General features: G+C 38.8%; 1 protein-coding gene across 1 annotated transcript in view; it reads left to right on the forward strand.

The window, feature by feature from the left end:
- Positions 1-22,019, forward strand: part of KDM5A (lysine demethylase 5A) — a 50,262-nt gene that overhangs the window by 8,454 nt on the left and 19,789 nt on the right. The window contains exons 6-18 of the mRNA XM_027654067.1: positions 2,964-3,069; positions 3,610-3,698; positions 6,375-6,533; positions 8,895-9,014; positions 10,177-10,335; positions 11,928-12,109; positions 13,832-13,994; positions 14,814-14,933; positions 16,164-16,358; positions 16,466-16,647; positions 16,901-17,025; positions 17,275-17,425; positions 20,316-20,433. Coding sequence (XP_027509868.1) covers positions 2,964-3,069; positions 3,610-3,698; positions 6,375-6,533; positions 8,895-9,014; positions 10,177-10,335; positions 11,928-12,109; positions 13,832-13,994; positions 14,814-14,933; positions 16,164-16,358; positions 16,466-16,647; positions 16,901-17,025; positions 17,275-17,425; positions 20,316-20,433 — 1,869 coding nt within the window. The remainder of the gene's footprint in view (positions 1-2,963; positions 3,070-3,609; positions 3,699-6,374; positions 6,534-8,894; positions 9,015-10,176; positions 10,336-11,927; positions 12,110-13,831; positions 13,995-14,813; positions 14,934-16,163; positions 16,359-16,465; positions 16,648-16,900; positions 17,026-17,274; positions 17,426-20,315; positions 20,434-22,019) is intronic.

A 22,019-nucleotide genomic window follows, 5' to 3' on the forward strand; every position in this document is an offset into this window, starting at 1 on the left:
ATGTCAGTTGAAAACTTTGTATCTGAATAGGAAAAGAATAATTTGATGATAAGAGATTCTGTTCAGAAAATAAACTGGATGCTTTATTGTCTTTCTCTTTTCTGTGATGAAAGCTTTCACAAATAAGAATTGGAGAAGGGCAACTGAGTTCCTAAGGGCTTGTAAAGAAAAAAAGTAGGATTAATTCAGATAAGTAAAAGAGAACATCCTTAAGGAAAGATTAAATTTAAGAGAGTACTTTCTTAGAAAAGAGTAGTGTATCTTCAGAGATGATCTGTTAGGAGGGTGTATTTTAGCTGACAAGGGATTTGTCTCATGAGGTTACATCATGGTGATTTCTGGTAAAGAAATGCAGTACTGGAACAAAAAGTGCTGTCTTTTCAAAGGATGTTAAGAAAATTCTCTGGACATTAAGTTAAAACCAATTCTAAGCAGTATATCTGCTTTCAGGTTTCTCTTAGAAGAAGTTTGGTTGACTAGAGAATAACATAATAAAATAAGCTTCAATTTTTTTAGTTTGAAATATTTCCATCCATGGGAATAGCTGTGAAACAAAATAGTGAAACAAAAGATCTCTGAGATATGCTGACAAAATGCCCCGAACATGTAAATATTTTGGTTCTTGGTTGTAACTATTGTGTTCTTGCACATTGGGGGTGGAGGAGCGGGGATGCAAATGTTTCAAAGTTAATGGGGGTGGGACAGTGGAAAAAGACAGTGTGTGTGAATCTAGTGTAACTGGATCATGTTATTAGGATTGGCCTATATACAAGGAAAGCCCTTGAGTTGTACTTTCAGTTGAGAAGGTGAAAGAAACGAAATTATATCTGTATTCTTCAGCACAAAGAGGAGATGAGAATAGAATCACAGTTTAATCAAGTTCATTTCACTGATGTGGAGAACATATAATGCAGAAGTGAGGTTGTGCTGTTAGCAGTGAGAAAATGGCAAGGAGTGCACCATTGCCACTTCCATGTACTCCCAGTTTTGAGTTGGTTTTTTTTACAGTCTTAAAGGACACCACTGAAAAACTACTCAGTGAGGCTTCTGAATGCTTTTGGTATTCACACCTTAAACTATCAATATCCTGGCAGTGTTCATGAGGTTATGTAGGAATCTGGATTTTTAAAAAACATTTCCTTTTCAAAAAGCAAACTTTTCTATTTCAAAACTGTAGCTTTTTCCACTTGAGCATGAATAGATTTCATCCACTTAGGTTTAGTGGAATCCCAGCAAATGTGGGTAATGGAATTATGAAAATATATTTAGGGAATGCATTTTTAAACTCAGCTGTAAATCTAAAGAGGTGTTGCTGCATGTTAATGATTTATTTTTAGTGAATGTGATAATAAAATTATTTTTCATGTGTCATTGAGAAAACTCTCTTAGGTCAGAATAGCAGAAGTTGTGGAGATTGTTCATAAATGCTGGTGAAATGATGGCTATGCTGAAAAGTATAACGTAGGTTGATTCTGTCAGGTTCTATTAGTTGAGAGAATGGTTGAGTTAATGAATTTCAAATGGAAAATGAGGGACTGGGAAGTCTCCAGGTGTGTTTCCTTACGGCTTATTATCCAAAAAGTGAGGAATTGATGAGGAAAAATTTTCCGGTTAGCGCGCAGGTTCACAGTGGGCTTACGAAGTTGGTAACATATATCTACAGTGAAAATAATTTAATAGCAACATATAAATGTTCAAAATTAGAATATCAGTTAGTTTGGAAAGATGCCCATTAGCACACTGCGTACACAGTTCAGTGGGAACAGGGACTTTAAATATCACAAAAAATTCCATAGAGTAATAATGCCTAGGAAACGAAATCTCTCCGAATGTCTTCCGGAAGCAAGGAAAGCAACTCATTTAGCCTGAATAAATGGAAGTCATCTTTCTTTTTTTATCTTTATTACAAATGTTTAAACTTATTTTAAACACTTTTTGAAAGAGTTGTTTTTGTTTATTGGTTAAAAGCTGTGAAAGCCTATCACCCTGAGGGACATGTATGACATATCAGGCCATAATTTGGAAAAATAACAGGTGAAGTATCATCAGGAAGTTACTTGAATAATAACCTTTGGAAAATTAGGTACCCACCTTCAAAATTGATAGATTGCTGATATCTTTTAAGATCAGTGAGTTTCTGGAAGATTTTAAACAGGGGCAGTTTAGTGGCCTTCTATGTCAGGTCAGAAAGGGTTTTCAAAGTATAAGGAGGCAACATAAAGAAGAATTCCAAGGTGATTGCATTGTAGATGACAGAAGGATATATTCTTCTTTTTGTTCTTTTTATTGTTGGGTTAGCAGCAGTGATGTGGGAAAATGAGGCAGTTCAGTAATGGGAAACAGGAAAAAGTTCAGTTGGACAGAACAGTTCAGGAAACAACACTGACAGGGGCATGGAGTTGTCACCAAATGGATCTTTTGACCTCAAATTTCAAGTTTGCAACTTGAGTAGCTGTGACCTGAGTTGTACTCATAACATTTCATCGCAAATAAACCCAGGAGCAGCCAAGCTCAAGGAAGTTGGTTGGAACTCATTAGTGTCCTGTGGATGTTTCTACTCAAGGAAACAGATAACAAAATCTCGTTGAAGCAGTGTATGTGTTAAAATCCAGGCACTTGGCTGAATCATGGTGATTTTGGAAAATGTTACTGTGGCATTCTTATTTTTTTGCTAAATGTCCAACCTGGTTCTTTTACTTGCTGTATGGGAGACTTTCTGTAGTTGATCTGTAATACTAGATGCGAAATAATTTGGAAATTTGAGGCAAAACTTCTGTCTTTTATTCCATTTGCATATGTTCATTTGCTTCAGGAACAGAAAATCATGTCTTTTCATGCCTCTTGTTTCCTTTCTTTTGATGAGCAGATGTTGTGGGAGAGTGGAATATAAACAAATTATGAAGAAACCTGGAGGGGAAATATTGGTGGTTTGTGTGCTGATGTGGTCTTGTTTTTAATTTTAGGCAGAGGGAGGAGAAGTGAGTAGAAACACTGAACTAAAAAAGCTGCAGATCTTTGGAGCTGGACCCAAGATGATGGGGCTGACATTGGGAGCAAAGGATAAAGAGGGTAATTAAATCTTGGGCTCTTTGCTTTGTAGTGAGACTGTTAAATCTTTCTGAATGTCTCTAGAGGCAGCATTAAGAAGTAAGCAAATCAAAACTTGAAAGAGAAAGCTGAGTGTTCTAGGGTTTCATTCATGAGAAAGATTTACAGGGTGCTTCATATAACTTGGCAGAGTTTCAACTCTTTATGTATTACATCGTAACAATAACAATTAAGCAGCTGTTCCATGAAATGAGTGACTGGAAGGGAAAACAGGATTTGACAATACTGGAACTGATCCTGCCAGCTAAAATTGCACAAATTATGAGTGTAATTCACTCTGTGTCATGAGGCAGTTGAGATCACCTGTGAGGATAAGCAAAATATGGTTTTCCTAATCCCTGCTGATTTTAGGCGGGGCAGGTAAAACACAACAGTTTTGCCTTCTTTGGACTGTCAGGTCGTTTCTGATCTGAAGTGCAGAGTACCAGGCTATATATCTGGTGTTTCTGAAGGTTAAGTCTGTCTGGATGTGATATTAATAACATTTAACTTTATTTTAAGATGAGGTGACACGAAGACGCAAAGGAACCAGATCAGAAGCGTTTGGAATGCAGATGAGGCAACGCAAAGGAACTCTTTCTGTCAACTTTGTAAGTTTGATTCCTCTGCGGTGATTTCTGATAAAAAGGACTTGGTTGATTTACTAAGATTTTTTTTTTTTCCCTGAAACAGCCCCCACCCCTCCAAATAGATGAATCAGTGCACACTGCAGCAGATGATACTGTTGTGGGAAGAGAGAACAGTATTTTGAAAAATAATCTGTGCTCTAGGTTTTTGTTTTAATCTTTTTGTTGCAATGTGAAGCTTTTGGCTGTTCATACTTGCCCCATGCTTGAATGCCTTCAGTAGTTCATTTTCTGTTTAAGCTCCCCTTTGTAGAACAATTCTCTTCCTTAGAAGAAATTTTGAGGTGCTCCAGTACTTCAGGATTTTGTTTTTAGCAATTCCACCTTTTTTTGTCTTTTCTGTTTTGAGTTTAAAATAGTCATTATACAAGTCTACTCGAGAGAAACCCCTAAGGAGAAAAATAAAATGTTCAGTGCTCTGATGTTTTGCCATGGAAAAGCAGTGGATTGTTGTTCTTGATAGCTTTCATAGCACATGATTTTCTACTTTTAAATTGTCATATTTAGCATGTGTACACAACCATGAAAGAAGATACATGCATTTAATGTCTAAAGAATTAGAGTCTTCACTTACAGTTCAGCTGTTCTTTTTTTTCTTAGCCTGAGAACACTTACAAGAGCTTATTTTAAACTTCAACCATGGAAAGCCAAGGCAACCTAAGACTCTAGTAATCATATTTTTATGTTTGGAAATGCCTCCTGGGGTGGAAAAAGTGTGAGAGAAGTTGGGTATTTAAAAACCTGGTCATTGTGCCATTGCAGCTAAGTCAGAATTTGTGCAACTTGAATTTTTTTTTTTAATTGTGCTACTACTTCTGAGTATATCATGTTCTTAGGCCAAGTAAACATTGTGACAGTTTTAAGTATGCTTCAATTTTAAAATATTTTGTCTAGACTCAGATTTTCTATGGCAAACTAGCATTTGTTTACTCTTTTCATTTACTTCTATTTGTAAGCGAAAATGAAAATACTGTAGCAACAGAACTGTTGTTTTGGAACTGTGTTGGTGTAACTCTAATCTTTATGCAATTCTGTGACTTAGTACTATTTGGTTCCACACTTTTTTTTATACTTGGATCTTCAAGGAAAGCAGTCTGAAATGCATGGGTGATGCATTTGCCTTATATAGCTGTGGTCTGAGAAATACTGTGGAGCAGGTTTGTTTATGCTTCTCCATCATTTATTTATCTTTTTGTAAAATTCTAACTGTGAAATTGATTTTATTTACGTGAATTGGTAACTGGGAGATGAAATACAGCTCTTTATCCCCTCCTCTGCCCCTGATGCATATCGTTGTTTGTCATTGTAGTCTTACTCTGTTTTGTTACGTGATTAGGAGGCTTCTTTGTGGTTATGCATAATCACAGATCTGCTTATTGTGAATATCTATTTTAGTGCAGTTTTTTTACTGACAAATCACCATTTATGCTAACATAGAGACTGTATATATTAATAGGAATTCAGAGAAAAGAAGGTGTTGTCAGTGATAGGTAGCCAGTGAGTACTGTAGAAAAGCCTCCTCCTAGGATCACCATTTTAATGCATTGTTAGTTTTGGGAAGAGAACCTGAAAATGTCTGCTAAGGTACCCTCCCTCCCTTCTCTATTCTTGCAATGAAAGCCACTGGTTTGGTGTTTTAGACAGACATGATATTCCATGAGGGTGAGTGCGTGGATTTTTTTAAAAAGGGGAGAATAACATGCCTGTTAATAGAACTGCATTATTTTTTTAAAATAGTTCATTAAGAAACCTGAGCAGTCTTCTTAAGAAGTGTATTATTGCATTAGCTAGGATGCTGCATGCTTAACTAGGCTGGTGTAACTAAAGATGGGGTTGACATCAAGTATTTAACACCACTGAACCTTGTCAGCTGAAAGGCACATGTGTTTCACATCTGGATGAAATTAAACCCTCCAGAAAAACAACCCCACTACTTCTGGTGTTACCTTGAGCTGTGTGGAGGAAATATGCATGGCCTGAGTTGCCAGTGACTGGGGGGAGTAGTAGCAGAGTTTGGAGCAGGTATCATTCATGAAGTTCATGTTGTTAGTAGAAATTTTTATGTAATTTTTTGGCTGTGATAAAGAAAGACACAGTTTTTTTCATTCAGATTATGTTACAGTTTATATTTAATTAAAGCCCTCTGGACAATACAGGAAGCAACAGCAAAGAAAACTTGAAACCTGTTGATATGGTTTTCTCTGTGGTCCCAGTGACTACCTTGAACAGATACTTGTGAAAATTGTTTGCTATTGTGTTGGGATTAATACTTCTCTCTTAACATTTGAAGTTTTTATCCTTTGCTTTGGAGAAAATACGAAAGAAGCTGGTACCTTTATGTGCAGTTTCCTTCCCTTCCTCTTGGATTTTTAGATTGAAATCTGTAGGTTTGTGGGTTTTATCTCTTCTTTTTCATTGCAAAGATATCACTGGACTGTTGCAAGCAATGACATAAATATTTCTGAAATGGGTTTTTTTGAGATTTCCTCAGCCATGCACACTTTGTAGGGATTTAGTTTGAATTGTTTTCCATGATAAGGGGCCTGAAGAGCCTTTGTTTAAGAAAGGCAGCTTCTGGATGAGAAACTTTTTGTAACTTCTTTTTTTTTTTTTCTTTTTCCCTTTTTTTTTTCTCCACAGGTTGATCTCTATGTTTGCTTATTTTGTGGTAGAGGAAATAATGAGGACAAACTGCTCCTGTGTGATGGATGTGATGACAGCTATCACACTTTTTGCTTGATTCCTCCTCTGCCTGATGTACCCAAGGGTGACTGGAGGTGTCCAAAGTGCGTTGCTGAGGTACAGTTCAAGAACTACACCAGTGTACCTGGAAAGGTCAGAAGAGCAGTTCAGCTCAGTGCCAGTCCATCTTTGTAGAGGATGTAGTTTGTTTTGGAATACTGTCAGGATGAGCCATGAATCTCTTGGTTGATGAGCCATAAGGAGAGAGAAACATTCCTTCTAGAGCTTGGGCATAACCTTTGTTTATTATGTGGCCATGTGACAGCTAAAACTTTGGCCTTGGTGTGTTAAGAGCTAAAACTCAGTTTGACAATGTGCTAGTGGGAAATTAGGGTGAGAAGTAGGGTTGTGGTGGGTGTTTCAGCATAATGATGAGACATTTTGTAAACTATAAAGTAACCAAAGTATGCAATTTGGGCAAAAGGTAGCTTTGATTATTGGGAAGTCATGATAGCATTGTTCAGAATAGCTTGTAGCAGAAAGTGAAAGAACTAATTTAAAATTTTGTAGCTATATTAGATTTGGTTTAGACTGAAAAAGGAACTGTTCAGGCTCTGAAAGTGGAAGCTAGTTGAATTTCATGATACAGAAAAGAAAAGCTACCAAGTTCCAGGAGATGACTGATCAACAGCCTGAAGGCAGCAAACATCACTTGACTGGCTCGGTATTTGTCTTAAGCAAACAAATTTCGCAAGCTCAGAAAGTTGGTAGGTTCAGGATTCAGAGGAAGAAGCTTCATGTTCCTAAATCTGTGATTTTGAGACTGGCTTTAACTTTCTTAGGCTGTGTTTTTTTCAGAGGGGGCAGTTTTGCACAGGTGTGTATGTGCCTGTGTGCCCCCAATCCCTCACACCCTTCTGTGTGGCTTCTGCTGGTTCCCTGATGGTGGTGAATGGATCGTTGTGCAGCCACGTGATGAGGTGGATCAGCTTGCTGCTCTCACCCAGAGATGAAGCTGTCAGATGAACTGAGGCAAATGCTGTTGTGAGAGAGGTGGAAATTCATAGTTACAGGGGAGGGAAAAGATACAGCTTTCCCCTTTGGGCTGCTGCTCACAGAGTGGATTGAGCTGCTTGTTTATTGTTCTCTTAAGAGAGAGAGAGCAATAAAGAAGTACCAGCAAAGTGCAGCAATCTAATGTGGGGTTAATGTAGAGAATATAGTAGTAAAAAGAGTGGCTACAGTAAGTTTAAGAATGTGGAAACTCAGAAGAAACTTTGCCACTGCTGGTAAAAACAGGGATACACTGTTACCAAGGAAAAATGTGCATGTCCATACAAAGCCCAGAAAGACCAGGTGCTGAGTAAGTTGTTACTAGCAAATGGTACACCAAATACTTGAAAAATTCTGGAAATATATTGAAAGTAACAGGAAGAAGGGGAAAAACCATAGCTATATTATGTAATGGTGAGTAAACAAATAACAACAGAAACAGAAAAGCTCGGTAGTGCTTTTTGCCTCAGTTTTTACTTTAGATGTTAATTGTGCCCAGATGCTTAATGTAATTTTAACAGCAGGGTGCTGGAACAGAAGCTGGGAAGAATAGGGTAAGAGCTTTTTATATGTATTTAGGTCAACGTTGTGTGACAGTGTTCACAGATGTTGTAGATTCTCTGTTGCAGGCTCCTTTTTAAGAACTACTTTGATACATGTTGGGCATAGTCTAAGGATAGTTCCTCTTGGGGAAAAAAAAGAAACTAGTGATGAATTCCTTTCTAATCCTGTTTCTTTATGACTGAATAGCTGACAATCAGATAGTGATACATCATCTTTGTGTTCAAATATGTCCTGTGTATGTAGGAACATTGTGTCAGTTCCAAAAGAGCTGAGAAAGACACACTAGTGATGGGTGGGGAGAGTAGCTGAAATGAACACTCTTACTATGAATGGGAATAGAACAGTAAAAGACTTGTAGGCTTTCGATCAGATGGGCTGTATCTGCTGCTGGCTGTGTTGCACTTTTCTAATTTCCTTCTTCCTCTTTCCTCCTGTATATTTTCACAGTGCCAAATCTGTTGATGATTTGCTGACTTGATAAGACTGAAACGCTATGGGGGGTTTGTTCCTGTGCTGTTATTCTGCGGGTGCTTGAATCCAGTGTGTCTAAGAAATGCCTTATGGCTGCCTAAACATCTTGTGCACAGTCTCTCTCTGTGGCTGGCAGTGGTAGATGAGGAAATGTAGTTTTGGACAGGAAAGCAGAAGTGTGTGGCGTGGGGTTTACAGTGTTAGATTAGCTTCTGTACTGTAAATTCTGTGCTGTTTCCGTTGTGGTAGGACTTCCTCAGCTGAGGAAAGCACTCAGAAGTGGTAGCTTATTGTGTTTGGTAAGGACTCAGGCATTAGGGTTTTTTGCTAAAAATGTAACTGTGTCATAGTCTGCTGCAGGGAACAATATTTTTATGTTCTGTCTCCTAGGAATGCAACAAACCCCGTGAGGCCTTTGGATTTGAACAAGCTGTCAGGGAATATACTCTCCAGAGCTTTGGTGAAATGGCTGATAACTTCAAGTCTGATTATTTCAACATGCCAGTCCATGTGAGTTTCAACTTTTGTTGTGATTCCTTGTAAGGGAAAAAGAGAAGAGGTTTCAGCTGATCCTTGATTTTTGCTAAGGCATCTTAGCTTTGTTTGAAGAGGCACCATAAGCTTCAAACATGTAAACAAATGATTTAGCTTTCTGGCATCTGGTCTCATTTCAACTTCATTTCACCTTTTGCCTGTGATGGACAGACAGCTTTATTGCTTGTTAGGGTATACTATATTGGTCATGCTCTAGTTTAAAGTTCTTGCCCTTTTTGATAAACTGAAGTAAGTATCTTGTTCTTGTTTGGCAAAGGGGTCTTTCTCCTGCCCTTCCTATGGCTTTTGTCTTGGTTTGGTTCATCCAGAGGATAAATCATTGTTTTCTTTACTATTGCAGTTTTTTCTTGTAGTCAAGTCAATTGACTGAGTGTGTCTGATAATGACAGGGTTGGTTGTTTTTTATTTTTTGTTCTACATTTCAGCAACATTTTTAAATGAAACATTTTAAAGATTTTAATATCTTTAAAACTAGCATTTCTACCTTGGCACACTGCCACAATTCCCCTGTCTTGTACACTGCCTGCAGCACCAAGATCTTTCTCCTCTCACAGTTCTTTGGTAACCTATGGGCATTCTTGCTAAAGCCTCTACCTTTTAAGGACTCCAATTTATGATACAGCTTTGGGACATGGAACAAAGCAAGGAAGCTAATTTTACAAATAAGCTTCATAAGTAAATGCATATAAGTAAGAATCATAATGAGCTGTATGACGATCAGACTTTGAACACAATTTTGTATCTGAATTTTCTTACTATTATTCAGAAGTTCTGGTCATTATCCTCTGAAATAGTTAGGAATTTGCATGCTATTCATTCTGTTTGCTGCTTGACTTCTGTTGACTGTCTTCTCTTTCCCTTCTTTTTTGCTGTGCTTCTGGTGATTCCATCTCTCTTGTTTGTTCCTTGCCTCATGCTGCAATATCCTATTTCTGGAACATTGCAGGCACTACAGAGGAATACAGACCAAACTATGACTTTGAAGAGATGGAGGGGGGAGAGGCAGTGACCCTGGTGTTTGAAAATTCATGGAGAGTTAATAGCGATTTACTGCTTGAAAGATAATTTTTATGTTGGGTCTTGCATGCACGTACCCAAACATCTCTTCTGCTTTCAGATGGTTCCCACTGAGCTCGTAGAAAAGGAATTCTGGCGATTAGTGAGCAGCATAGAGGAAGATGTCATTGTGGAATATGGGGCTGACATCTCCTCCAAGGACTTTGGAAGTGGCTTCCCCGTGAAGGATGGCCGACGAAAGCTGATGCCAGAGGAGGAGGTGAGGAACAGGATATGCAAACTGACTCCATTCTTTGCTCTGCATAAGATTTCACATTAAGAATTTAGGTCAGAAATCAGCATGGATTTTTTTCATGAAGAAATTGCTTAAGGCTTTTGCATGTACTTAACATTCCTTTTGAGCAGGGCATTAGTCTGATAATTGAGGTTCTTTTACAGATCCGGTCGCTGATAAATAAGCTCCTTTTCATGATTTAAGTCACACCTCTTTTCTGTCACTTAATCTTAGCAGGCGAAGATGTGCAAGTTGTTGCTGTATGTCTGAGTATGAGGAGACTAATAGTATCTTTTTCTTTCTTGTTCCAAACCTTTTCATTATAGATTTAGCTACAGAAACATGATTCTGTCCTCCTTAGGAGGTTCTTAATGGGTAAAACTAATTTGATTTAGCTTGTTTCTCTTACTGTGCATACTGTAAGAATGAAAAGATGTAGATACAACATCTTATTATAGAAAATTTTTTAAAGAATATCTAGTAAGTACATTGCCTATTTTCCCTCAGACCTTAGCATAGCATATCAATTTTCTTGCTGCTTATATGCCTACACTCAGACAAAATGAGGGTAAAGGTGTGGTTTGCTGATTACACAGCCCCAAATCAATTTATACAGCTCACTGTAAGAGGTAATCCTGCTCACTGTTGTCTTCCACCCATACCTACACCTTCCTGTGTGTACCTTTGTTGGCTGTGCAGTGATTGTGCAGCTGCTGAGTGAGTCAGAACTGGTTGTTGATCTGTTTGTATGAAGGTAGTCACTTAAAAAATTTTTTTAGTCGGATGACTTAAATCATCTGACTCACTGCGTTGCCTTTGTTGTGTCAGGGCAAAGGGAACAGCAGAAACGTGTGGCTGAGCTGAGGGTTTGACCAGTCCTTTCAGTGGGATATGTCTAAAATGCCTGTGAATCTGTGCTTACAACTCTTCTAAAGGTGGAGAGTAGACTGTGTTAAAGCACAGTAGTGAGCTTTTTAAGGCTGTCTGAAGTATGATTTTTTGTACAAATCGTGTGTTTTTGAAAGTAAAGGTGGGAGTGCTTAATGGGAGATGCCGTCTTCTCAAGAATGAATGAACAGGAATTGCTTCCCTGGAGAAAACTTCCTAAAGGAATCTATAAAGTAGATCAACATAAACTGCAGTGAAGTAAAACAGGTGTTAAAAAAGCTGAAATAATAACATAAGATTCACTGCATTGTTTACAATTTCAAGTTGTCCTACATTATTGAAGGTTTCAGTCTATAGTTCTGCTGGTGTTGCTGGTATTTCGTTCCACCAGAAAAGCATGAAAGCTGGAATCTTGAGATGGGGAGGAAAGCAAAGCTTGATCTAAAGAAGATGGACCATGTATGTTGAATTACTAGGACTGGCCTTAAAATCTTAGTCTTATTATTTGATGACTAAGGTATTTAAGGAATTATTTCTAGTTTTGATGTTTCATTGTTGCAGGAAATATCCCACTATCTACTAATAGAAATGGGTAGGCTGGTCTTTTCCTTTGTACTTTCCTTTTCTGTAGTTGGTGTCCTCATATTCTTTTGACTTTTTTCAAACTTTCTCCTTTTTTTTTTGGCCAGGATTATGCGCTCTCTGGTTGGAACTTGAACAACATGCCAATTCTAGAACAATCAGTCCTTGCTCACATCAATGCAGATATCTCTGGCATGAAGGTACCTTGGCTGTACGTAGGGATGTGCTTCTCTTCATTTTGCTGGCACATTGAAGATCACTGGAGCTATTCCATCAACTACCTGCACTGGTATGGGCTGTCCTTCGTGCATCTACCTTACCCTGTTTACTTTAGGAAATTTGTTGCTCTATTTGAAAGTGCCTCTGCACATGATGACATTTTTAGATAAAAAGCTACATGTGGTGAGTGGTTCATATCCTTAGCTTTGGCTGATTTGAGGAAAATACAGATACTGTTTTAACCATATTAGCATTTTTCATTAACTGTTTAAATATTCTTGTGTGGCCACCATTCCAGTGTCACTGTAAAATCATGTTTTACGGGGTCACATCTTTTCTAAGAAAGCTTTTCCTTTTGAACTGAGTTACAGTTCACTACTTCACTGCTTTATGATTTGAAGTTGAGATGCCCGTGCTGGAAACTGAGTCTGCTGTCCCATGGCTTTCAGAGGCATCAGAACTGACTCTTCAGCAGCAGAAATACTCCTGCTCAAGAGAAGAGAAACTTGAAAGCAATTCTGACTTTCAGAACAATCCTAGAAGCGTTCTGGTGTTCAGCTTTTGTTTTTGACAAGAAGACTTGTGATAGATAAACTATTTGCATTGCACTCTTCTCAGTTTATCAGACTCAATCACAGTGGATGGAGCAGGGGGGAAGGAGTGGAAAGCTGTGGGAAAGCAGCCCTTTAGAAAATTTGCTGTATGTCTGGTACAGACGAGTTGACGGCCTTCAGACCACGATTGCACATTTCTGGAGAAGCATGTTTGATAGTAAGGTCTGATCCACAGACTCAGGAAGGGAATTAGTTTTGTTTTGAGTTCAGTTGCTTTCCTCAGCATGCTGTTAAGTGGGTCAGTGTGTGGGGGGTTTGATGCTGGTGAATTCCAGCAGCACATATCCCGAGGAGTGGATTTACTGAGGTGTCCTGGCTGTGTGCTGCCAGCAGGTGCCACTGCAGCCCACAGGAACTGCAGGAAATGCTGCTTCAGGCAGTGTCTGAGATGGTGGGTGACAGGATTATTAGTACATTTAGATAGTGCTGTGTAAACTCTTTCAGATATTTCAGTGGACTACTGCTTGTACTTTTTAATAAAGTGTAATTTAAAAATAAACCTCAGCACTGCAGACACTAGATCATTACAGTTTATTTTGGTTAAGACAATACTGGAAGGACTGGAGTAGTGCTTGAGTACATATTTGTTTAGTTTTGGTCTTGTTAATCTTTCTTCCATCATACTTAACTAATTCATGTTATGTGGCATTTTTTATCTTGAAACCAGTGCACCACAGGTTTTTAGTAGTTAGTTGTGTATGTTAGAAGGATTGCTTGTATTTCATTCTGCTGGCTGCTAGACTCTTCCATTGGTTTCAGGAATGTGACTACTCCAAGCGTAATTGAGTGGAGGACTATCATGACCTCTTTTCTCTTAAACCTTAGCTGTGACAGCCAAGGTTTTGTTTACTAAATTTGATTCCTCCTTCCTGAAGGAAAGTAATTACCCATTTTATCCCTTTAGAGCGTGATGAGTTATTTTCCATGTTAGGCTTGCCTTGTCAAGGCAAATCTGCTGTCACGTGTTTTGAGAATTGTGTTGTAGCATAACTGATTTTTCAGATTAAAATAGTGCATCCTGAAGAAGATGCTCATTGATTAAAGACATTTTTTGTATCTAGGTGCAAAATACTTGGCTTATGAGGACGGTGCTGCTGGATGTGAGGTGTAGTTTGCAGTTGGGTGGCACCATTACTTCCCTGTGAGTCGTGTTGATTACTGTGGTTGTGTTTTGGTAGGGGAGAACCGAAGACATGGTATGGAGTGCCCTCTCATGCAGCAGAGCAGCTGGAAGATGTGATGAAGGAATTGGCTCCTGAGCTGTTTGAATCCCAGCCTGATCTCCTGCATCAGCTGGTCACTATTATGAACCCCAATGTGCTGATGGAACATGGTGTACCAGTGAGTAGCACACAAGCGTTTTTTACATAAGTACTCCTATGTGCTCTCTTTTTTTCATTCTCTGCCAGTTTTGTGTAACAATAGTTTGGCATAACTCTGAAGAGTTTTTATGGTGGACATTTGCATATTCAATTCGTTACTTATGGGGTGTTTTTTAAAGCTATTTTCTAGAATCTTCTGTAGACTCACCAGGAAATTTAAATTATCTTGTAAAAGAAATGAGTGTACCAAGCTTCCTACATAAATTACCTTATAGAGCAAGTGTGCATTGTGTATTGCACTTAATTTTTAATTAAAAAATCACTTCCCTTGTATAACAGCAAATTTGTCTGAAATGTTTTTAGTACCTCTTGACAGTAAAATACTTTTCTTATGTTCAGTGGAAATCTCAGCATTACAAAATGCTTTTTTGACCAAACATAATTGACTGCAGACCTCTAAGCAGCAGTCACTATCATTTGCTTTTGTCTTAGGATAAATTACTTCCCTGGCAAATACCCCAACAAAGCAAACCATAAACTGCTTCCAGAAGCTTTTGCACTTTGTGGTACAATGGATTAAACGATGAGAGAGAAACATCTCTTTTGGGATTCATAAAGAGAATTTTCAACTGCTGGCTTATATATTCAGCTTTTTTGAGTAAGGCTGTAAATTGAGTATTCATTTTGAGAAGATAGAACCAGTCTTAACCAGTTGGTAATAGCTGTGTTGCCTGTGGTGTTCTGTAGGTACAGAAAATGGTGCGCAAACATTGCGTAGTTTTGTGTCTTAAACTCTGTTGCATGTTACATATTGCTTTTCTTTCCTTTATCCTATTAGGTTTTCAGGACCAATCAGTGTGCTGGCGAGTTTGTTGTGACCTTTCCTCGTGCCTATCACTCTGGATTTAACCAGGGATATAACTTTGCTGAAGCTGTGAACTTCTGCACTGCTGACTGGGTCTGTTCTTTTGTGTATATTTGCTGTGTCTCTGCTCAGTGACCTCTGCAAGGAGTCTGTTAGTAACTTAACTATCTGAAGAATAGTCTTTCCAGTTATATAGTGTATTTTATGTTTAAAGTTCTTGGTACAGCAGTTGAAAACTGATGTGTTTCCATTACACAAAGTAATTTTGACAGGCACATAACTTTAAGGAGCTTCAAACTGAAACTTTGGCACATGTTCTTCCTTTTTAAGTATTGATTGAACCAAAAAATGACATCTTGCAGTACCTTTACCTAGTATTTGTGATGCCTCTTTCTGAATTTGATACGGATTAATGTGCTGTCTTGAACAGCTGTTATCATTTGGATGTTGGAGATAGGCATATAACAATCTTTTGTGCCTCTTTTGTGCCAGCTCATTGCACCTTTTAGTTATTTTAGTGCTTGTTCTAAGTTGTAATAGCTATGCCACATCAGTCCATAGCTTATGTGGATTGTTCAGTAAATCGTAAAAAGTATGTTCTGTTACTATCCAGGGTTTACAGTTGGAAGTTATGATCTCACCTTAGTTTGTCTATCTCTAGCTTCTTTTTTGTTAGTTACAAATAGAAATTTTAGCCCTTGATCAGAAAACTTTATGCATTTATCAGAAAAATTGTCTGCAGGACTGGCAGTGTGTCTGTGTTTTGTTTTTTTTTTTTTCCTCCCATACTCATGATGTAATCATGGTGTATAGCCTCTATGAAAAACAGCTAAAGTCATACCAGCCATGTGAAATTTCCTGTGCTTATGGGAATGTAACCAGGAATCTGTTTGGCAGGTTCATCTAGCATCTTACTTTTTTTGCTTTAAAAGGCACAAAATGAGCGATAGCAATTTTGGTGAACTCTAGGCATAGTAATATCCAGAGGGCAATGCACTCACCTTAGCATAGACCGGATGACTTCTCTGTGGTGCCAGTTTCTTTCCACTGGAAGTAAAAAGAGCTTAGGATAACTCTTAAACTTGTCTCTGTAAGTTAGGCACATGAGATTATGGAAGATACCTCCCTGCCCCCCAACATGGATATTATCTTTGTTCTCATCTGTGATGTGATTTAAGGTTGGTATAATTGGCTCTTTCCTGTCAAAACTAATTCTCTTAGCCTCAGTCTTTTCCCATTTTTTGTCAGAGGAAGGGAAGTGGGAGCGAAGAGATGACTTTGCTCGTCTTTTCCCAGAATGATGGATGTCGTGGTTTTTTGCAGCTTCCCATTGGACGTCAGTGTGTGAGTCACTACCGAAGGCTGGGACGTCACTGTGTTTTCTCCCATGAAGAGCTGATCTTCAAGATGGCTGCAGATCCAGAGTGCTTAGATGTTGGGCTGGCTGCCATGGTCTGCAAGGAGATGACTCTGTTGATAGAGGAAGAGACACGGTTAAGGGAGACTGTTGTACAGATGGTGAGTAATAAAAGACGATTCTATGCTTGCAAAAGACCTTTTGCTTCCCCCTCCCCCTGCCTGCATTAGATTTTTTGAGCAAGTGTCTAATTTTTTTTTTTCGTTAGGGAGTGTTGATGTCTGAAGAAGAGGTGTTTGAACTGGTTCCAGATGATGAACGTCAGTGCACAGCTTGCAGAACCACGTGCTTCTTGTCAGCTCTTACGTGTTCCTGTAATCCTGAGCGTCTGGTGTGCTTGTACCATCCTTCTGATTTATGCCCATGCCCCATGCAGAAGAAATGTCTAAGGTACACAGGATTTTTTTTTTCCTGCCTACTTTTCTTCCCTATCTAATATTTACTGTAGACCAGTGACCAAATACATTTGACCACAATTCCCATTTATTAAAGGAGTGTTTGTCTTCTTTGTTTCTTGGTCCCGTGGCAAATGGGTATTGTTCTGTTTTTCTGGCCTTGTAGCTGGAAAAACTCAGTATTAGCAATTGGCTTTTGTATGGGCATTAATACTTTTTTTTGGTGTGTTTTCCTTCCATATCTCCAGGTACCGGTATCCCCTAGAAGACCTTCCTTCCTTGCTGTATGGAGTGAAAGTCAGAGCACAGTCTTATGACACTTGGGTCAGTAGAGTTACAGAGGCTCTGTCTGCCAATCTCAACCACAAGAAAGGTCAGACTTCTATCATTCATAGTAGGATGTCCTGAAACTCCTACATTTGTTCTGTGCTCTCATTTAATGAGAGCAGCACTGTTTTGCTTAGTTGAAAAAAAGAGATGAACTAATGCAAGACTGTTATGCAGCTTATCATTGTGCATTTCAAATTGAACTACCCTATTGGAACCTTGATTGGAGACCTTTGAAGCAATCAAAGATCCCTCTTGTATTTGCATACAAATTATTTGTGTACTCTTATTACAGATGTGATTGAGCTGAGAGTAATGTTGGAGGATGCTGAAGACAGGAAATATCCAGAGAACGATCTTTTCCGTAGGCTCCGAGATGCTGTGAAAGAAGCAGAGACCTGTGCTTCAGTAGCACAGCTGCTTCTGAGCAAAAAGCAAAAACACAGGTAGGACAGGCATTTTTTCAACAGTTTCCATGTGTCTCTTGTTACTCAGTTTGACCTGGAAATGTGAAGAACGCTGAGGTCTCACTGTGCACTAACTTCTTTCAGTGGTTCCTGTCCTTAGTGCTGTGACTCACTGAGAGGTGGGCAGGGGAGGAAGCAGATACAGTGACACAAGGGGACAAAAAAATTGGACTTGTTGGAATGTGATAAACATTGTGTTTCCAGCTGACTTATATACTGAAATTTGGAATCCCTTGGAGAAGTTGTGTTCGATTGCTGATTAAGTATTTCTCTGAATGTGTGGGAGAGTTTTAGGGAAAGACAACTAGAGCTAAAAAAGTAATGAAAGTAAGTTTTGACATGGGTGTTTGTGACTGGAGCAAAACCATCTTGGGGACCACAGCAGAGCACAGCAAAAGCAGTCCATAGTTTGAGCCAATCTTTTGCTTCTTGGGAAGGACCATGGGAGGCAGTGATGTGTGGCTAAAAAGTAGTAGCTTGCCTCAGTGACTTCTGGCAGTTTAACTTCCTTAGTTCTCTGTGTTGCCTGCCTTGCCTGTGGCTGCTTTAGTTTACTCTGTCCCCCAACCCTGCCTCAGCAGTCTGCTGGTTGTGTTCCTTGTTCTGCTCTCGTGAGCTTTCAGCAACAAATTTGTCCTTCTCTCCTATGTGTTCTGTGCACTGAATAAAAGTCCCATAGGAAATAATTCAGTCAGGTGACTGTAGTTCTTGTACCAGCAGTTGTAGGGTAAACTTCTGTGGCTTGCAGTTCCTCTGTTGATCATAAGATTTGGCTTTGCAGTTGGTTGGGGTTTTTTTGTGTGTGTAGTTTTTGTGTATAACTTAGGACTTTTAGAGGGAGTAAAAAGTAAATACTTTGTTAATTATAGTGCCCAACTTTGCTACACAAAACATAATGCATGTCATAATTTCTTGAATTTGAACACTGAAATGTTAGAGTTACACCACAGATCCAAGTGTAATCTATTTTAATTGGAAAGCTATTACAAAATAGAGAAGCATTTTTGCTGTATTGGAGGGGAAAGAAGGCTCTCCTGTTTTGTTGCTTGTAGCATCCCACTGCCACAGAAGTATTAGTCACTTAGAACTCTGATCTAGGTAAGGGAAGCAACATGACAAGGGGTTGTATTGCCCAGTTCTAGTTCAATAATTTTGGTAGCTTCCAGGTGTTCCTGGTCTGTTGTTGCTTCCTCCTCTTTCTCCTGCTATTGGAAAATATCAGCCTTCTCTTAACAGACCTTCAGTTGCTGATTGATTGATCCATCTATCTATCTGTCTATCCATCCATCAACACACACACACACACACACACATATATATATATGAGAAGAAATAACTCTTCATTTAATTATTTGGTGGGTTTCCAGCCCTATCCCAGGAAAGTCTAGAACTATTTGGCAACTTGGAATGGTGTGTCTGATCTAAAGCTGAAAGAAATCTATGGGACAAAAAAAGGACTCGTATATATGTCTGAGGGCTGTTGTGTGGTAAATAACAATATTTTACAGTATTCAGGTTTGAGAAAGATTTTTAAAACTTCTTTGAACAGTATTAGGAAATGTAATTACAAAGATGTCACATTTAGCTGCTTCTTTAACATTTATATTGATATTTAACACATTGAGAAGGATCACACACAAAGAATAAGGTTATTAAAAAGGCAAATTAAAAATAAGTGCTCAAACAGAAGAAATTGGCAGGGGTTGATGCAACTATAAACTCATAGTCAAATGTGGTAAAAGAAAATCTCTGCATTACCCATCTCTTTATGTATAAACCCAAAAAACAGTTGATGTGTTCACAGTTGTGAAGCCGTGATCAATATTCTAATCCTAGATCTCTCCCTTTTGGGAGCTGTGAGTTTCCATAGGCAGAGAGAGTTGTATCCTTTTGTGCAGCATCTGATGCTGCACCAGTCCATGGTTGGACTAGGGACAGAATGCCAGTGGGATGTTTCAGTGTCCCCTCCCATAGTACTGTCTCTTGGAGCCTGGCACCCCATTTGCTCTTGTGCAGGGATTTTGGGGGCACAGCAGGTCTGATGCAGCCACCACTCCCCCTCACTGTCTGTTGTAGCAAGTCAAAGCCTGCAGTATTTTTTCCCCTCTGAGGTTTAGCTGGTGTATAATTATGTTTGATCATTAATCTAAATTTTACATTTACCGTTATATGTAACTCCACAGGTTGAGAGATTGCATAGTTTTTTCTTTATTTTTTTATAGTAATAAAAGGTTAGCATTAACAGGGAACAACTTTTAAGTGTTTGAAATCTGTCCTGCTTGTGAAATTGTGCCTGCCAGTGATATGTGTACCAAGTGTTTAATTTGTGCTGTGTGTCACTTCAAAGTCTTTTACTGCATTCAGGGCTTGTTTGACTTGCTTCGAGTGATATTTAATGGAAGTGTCTTTGCAGAACATGTCCTACTCAATAGCAGTCCTCTGTTGCAAGGCCACTTCCAGCAGTTCTCTGGCTACAAGAGAATGCACCAGAAAATTACTTGTTTTCAGGGTTTGTTGCTGTTATATATCTCAAACTTCTTGTCAGTGCCTGTCACAACAGTCAACTTCTTGAGCTGCCTAAAGCAGGCTGTGTGGGGCTATGTTCTTTTACATATTTGTAACAAACTCGACTTGAAAGTCATCTAGAGAATTGTACCTCTGAAAGAGCAGGGTAATTCCCTTGAAGATACTTAAGGGGAATTACATTAAATTTTGCTTTCAAGATTTTGGAATTCATTTTCAATTCTCAGGTGATTAAACATTTTTGATAACTTCTCAGTAATTATGTTAGCTTTCTGTCACTGGGAGTAAATCCAGGGATCACAGTTATCTCTCACCCACTATTGTTTAATTCTGTATGTTCATGCAGCAGAGTGAGCCAGGACAGTGGAAGGACACGGACCAAGCTGACTATGGAGGAGCTGAAAGCATTTGTACAGCAGCTTTTTAGCTTGCCATGTGTTATCAGCCAGGCCCGACAAGTAAAGGTAAGTTTGCATCTGTTCCTTAGATAATGTTGTGCTTTTTACTTTGTTCTGGTTTTGTGGTGGTGGTTTTTTTTAAACAGATAAGGTTGCCTGGTGTAAAGGATGAAAAGCTTTTTTCTTTTTTTTTTTTTTTCTTTTTTTGAGAATTAGTCCTGTACTGTCAGAGGTGGATTGAGTGGGATGTTTCATTTCTAGCTTTTGATGTAAAGCATATGACTGCTTTGCAATGATGTCTGTGGCCTCAAGAAAGGAAGTACAGTGTCTTCCTGCATTACTGGGAAATGTTGCTGTTGTCATTGAAGTTTTGCTGATGACATGTTGCTCTTTGTCCAGCATGGAATGTAACATATATTTCCTGTTCGTTTGTAAGCGTGTCTCTAAGAGGGCAATGTGATGGTGTTTGTATTTTTATGCTACTGTAATCATAGCAACTCTCAAATTGATAGCCTGAGCATGGATATGTAATGCCCTGTGAGATGCTCTAATTCCACCTGGCCTCCATTGCATTCTGGAAGAATACCTATGCTCTTGTGCAGCAGTCTGACACAGGGTGGGGTGTTGCACATGGTGATCAGCATTTGGGCAAATGAACAGAGCCCTTTACATGACTGTGTGTGCACAAATTTTTAGGGTGCCTGTTGCAGTTGGCATTGCCAGAAGTGGTGGTCTACTGCAGATAAAAGACCCCTCTCACCTGTCACTGGTCCAGATGACCCAGTTTTAGCTCTCTGAACTAGTTACTCTTATTCCAGCATCATTAATGCTGTCTGTAGAGGTGAAATTTTTGGCTAAGTCCTACCTTTTGTTTGTTTTTGTAGAAATCTATGAAGGTTACGTTGGTGTGCTTTTTTAGGGGAGAGGGAAAGCGATGCCACACTGTCAGTTATTCTGTAAATACTCCTCAGCCTTGCTTTCCAGGTTACAACCCTCTTAATCTGTATGCATGGCCTGCATTTCTTACCCTTCATATATATCTTTACGCCTGTCTGTGAATGAATCTAGACTAATAAGCAGTCCAGATCATACTGATTCCCCTGGGATTTATCATTCTGGCAGTCTGCATCATAGCAAGTGTTTTCAGCAGCAATCTTAATTTGTTTCTCTGTCACTGATGATGAAATGCTAAATAGTGTTTCACCTACTAACCAAGTTCTAGAAAACTCCTTCAAGAAGCAGCCTTCATAAAGATTTTTTTGCCTCAAGAAATGCTTCTTGAGATGTATGTTAACCACTTGTTAACCTGCATGTTCTGTTGATACTGTTTTAAGTGTTGTGTATTACTAGATCGAGGGCCTAAAATTCTAAACGTGACCATATGTGCAGCTACTACTACGTAACCAAACAGTTTAAAGACAAATTAGTTTTGTTTGAGATGACCTCTTTCCCATAAGTGTTTGCTAATGTTTATGTCCTTCATTCATTAATTTCATATTAACTTTTTCATGGTAGCTCAGTGTTTGATAAGAGAGACTTTATATTGGACTTCCTTCTTGTTTTTATGACACTGGCATGTATTTGCTGAAAACAGGTTCCTTCAGAAAACTACAGGGCTCCAGGATGCAGTTTAGCCAGGCCTGTTGATGCTA

Source organism: Corapipo altera, unplaced genomic scaffold, assembly GCF_003945725.1.
Source record: "Corapipo altera isolate COAL_440 unplaced genomic scaffold, ASM394572v1 1, whole genome shotgun sequence".
Lineage (NCBI taxonomy): Eukaryota > Metazoa > Chordata > Aves > Passeriformes > Pipridae > Corapipo > Corapipo altera.